Raw genomic sequence first — 1876 nt, 5'->3', positions numbered from 1 at the left:
GCTAATTTTGGGTCGTTTTTATCTTTTGTGCATATTGGCTTCTTCTTGTGTTTTTGGAAGAAAACCAGCCTTTTCGCTCGGGGTTCATACAGATGCAGCGTGAGCGCTCCTTTCAGAGGAAACTTTGAAGCTTCTGATCTTTCCCTCGTTCTGTTATTTCAGTTTTCTTTGATATAAAACATTTTAAAGCAGCCAGCGGAGCGCGCTGCAGGATTTCTGAATAATGCTTTTTATTCCAAACACAGAGTGCAGCTTTAAAACAAACCCGCACAGCTAACAGCTATTTCCCTCTTTTTTGATAAAACACAAACCCTCGCTGACGTGACGAACGTCTTTAACATGAGGCCGTCCTTTTGTTGTGATGCTGATGTCCAAATACAGTCCCTTTGATGTCCCCTGCTTGGCGTGTGGACGGCGGCTCAGTTGAAGGCCTCCTTGTTGATCCACATGAGGGTCCGCGTCTCGTTGGGCTTGCACTCGTACTCGATGCTGCTGAACTTGTTGCCGAACTGGCAGTGCTCCCTCTTGTAGTAGTTGTAGTATTTCGCCTGCCAGACCGTCTCAAACGCCCCCGCCTTGTTAAACTGGACAGGAGGAGAGATCATCGTCATCAACGCTGCTGAAAAAACCTGTCTGACAAACTGAGATTGATGACGTTCATTACAATTCTCAAGAACATTACTAAGGGTGCTCCACAGGGCGCAGTGTTAGGGCCCATGTTGTTTTCAGTTTCTATAAACGATATCGTCCCCGCCTCTGAATCTTGTAAATTTCATCTTTATGCGGATGACAGGGTTTTATATTGTTTCGCAAAATCATCATTCGACTCCCTCTAATGCCAGCTACATAAACATCACTTAGTTTTAAAATAAAAAAAAAAACCAAAAATAAATGGATGCAAATCGAATCATTCTAAATCTTTAAATGTTCATCCTGCAAATGGCACATCCACATAGAGAGTAACACAATACAAATACCTCGGTGTCTGGCTGGAGGCTAAACTGTAAGCGTGAGAATAATGACTAGCTTTTTAAATAAAAATAAGAATTTTTTCCTTTTTTTTATACAGAAAAAGACGAGCTGGACCTTTTTTTTTTTAACCTGGCTGGCTCTTTGAACTCTGAACTCACGTAACCTTGCTTTGAATGAATGAATGAACCTGATCCATCTGATCTGGGACCAAAGGACTGCGGTGTCTCACCTCCATGCTGACTTGGACGGGCTGCCGGTCTCCGCTCTTGGTGTGCGGGACGCCCTCGGTGTCGTACTGGCCGTGATAAACCACCGACTCCTCGTCCCTGGACTGCTGCTCCAGAGGGAAGACGATGCCGCCGATGTTCATGTTGCTGTGAGGAAGAAAAAGAGGACAAAAAATTTGATACTTTATTGAGAGCTTTTAAATACACAAGCAGGTTAGGGGGATCAGTGCGCTGATATTATCGACATTTGGGTGATTTTTCAAGAAAAAAATTCTCCCAAATTACGCCAACATTTTTGACGATTTTTATTTTCATTTCATATTTTTTGCAATGTTGTTTTATTTAATATTTTTTGCATTTTTTTAAGAAAACATTGCAAAAATGAATTGAATAATTCCAATTCTTATATTCTTTTAAAAAAATTTTTTTTTTTTAAAGACAAAATAATACCAAAATTGTCTCATTTAAAATTTGTCCAAAATAAACCTTTGGCACAAACCAACCAGCGGTACGACGCGAGTGAAAAAACGTCCTAAAATCCTAAAAACAACCAAAAATCCTAGAACTGTCCTAAAATCCTCAAAAATCCAAAAATCTTAGAAATGTCCAATTTCCCCTGAAACGTCCTCAAATCCTAAAAATGCCCTAAGATCTTACAAATGTCCTAAAATGCTAAA

At 40.2% G+C, this 1876-nt stretch overlaps 1 protein-coding gene across 1 annotated transcript; it reads right to left on the bottom strand.

Annotated features, from left to right (window-relative positions):
- Positions 1-6: 6 nt before the first annotated feature.
- Positions 7-1346, bottom strand: LOC121965238 (CB1 cannabinoid receptor-interacting protein 1-like; the record flags this gene model as incomplete). The annotated part of the gene is made up of 2 exons (XM_042515397.1): positions 7-584; positions 1202-1346. Coding segments are annotated over 2 exons (310 nt in total), but the record flags the coding sequence as incomplete, so codon positions are not given.
- Positions 1347-1876: the final 530 nt, after the last annotated feature.

This window comes from Plectropomus leopardus, unplaced genomic scaffold (assembly GCF_008729295.1).
Source record: "Plectropomus leopardus isolate mb unplaced genomic scaffold, YSFRI_Pleo_2.0 unplaced_scaffold19156, whole genome shotgun sequence".
Lineage (NCBI taxonomy): Eukaryota > Metazoa > Chordata > Actinopteri > Perciformes > Serranidae > Plectropomus > Plectropomus leopardus.
This window is presented reverse-complemented; position numbering and strand designations above follow the sequence as displayed.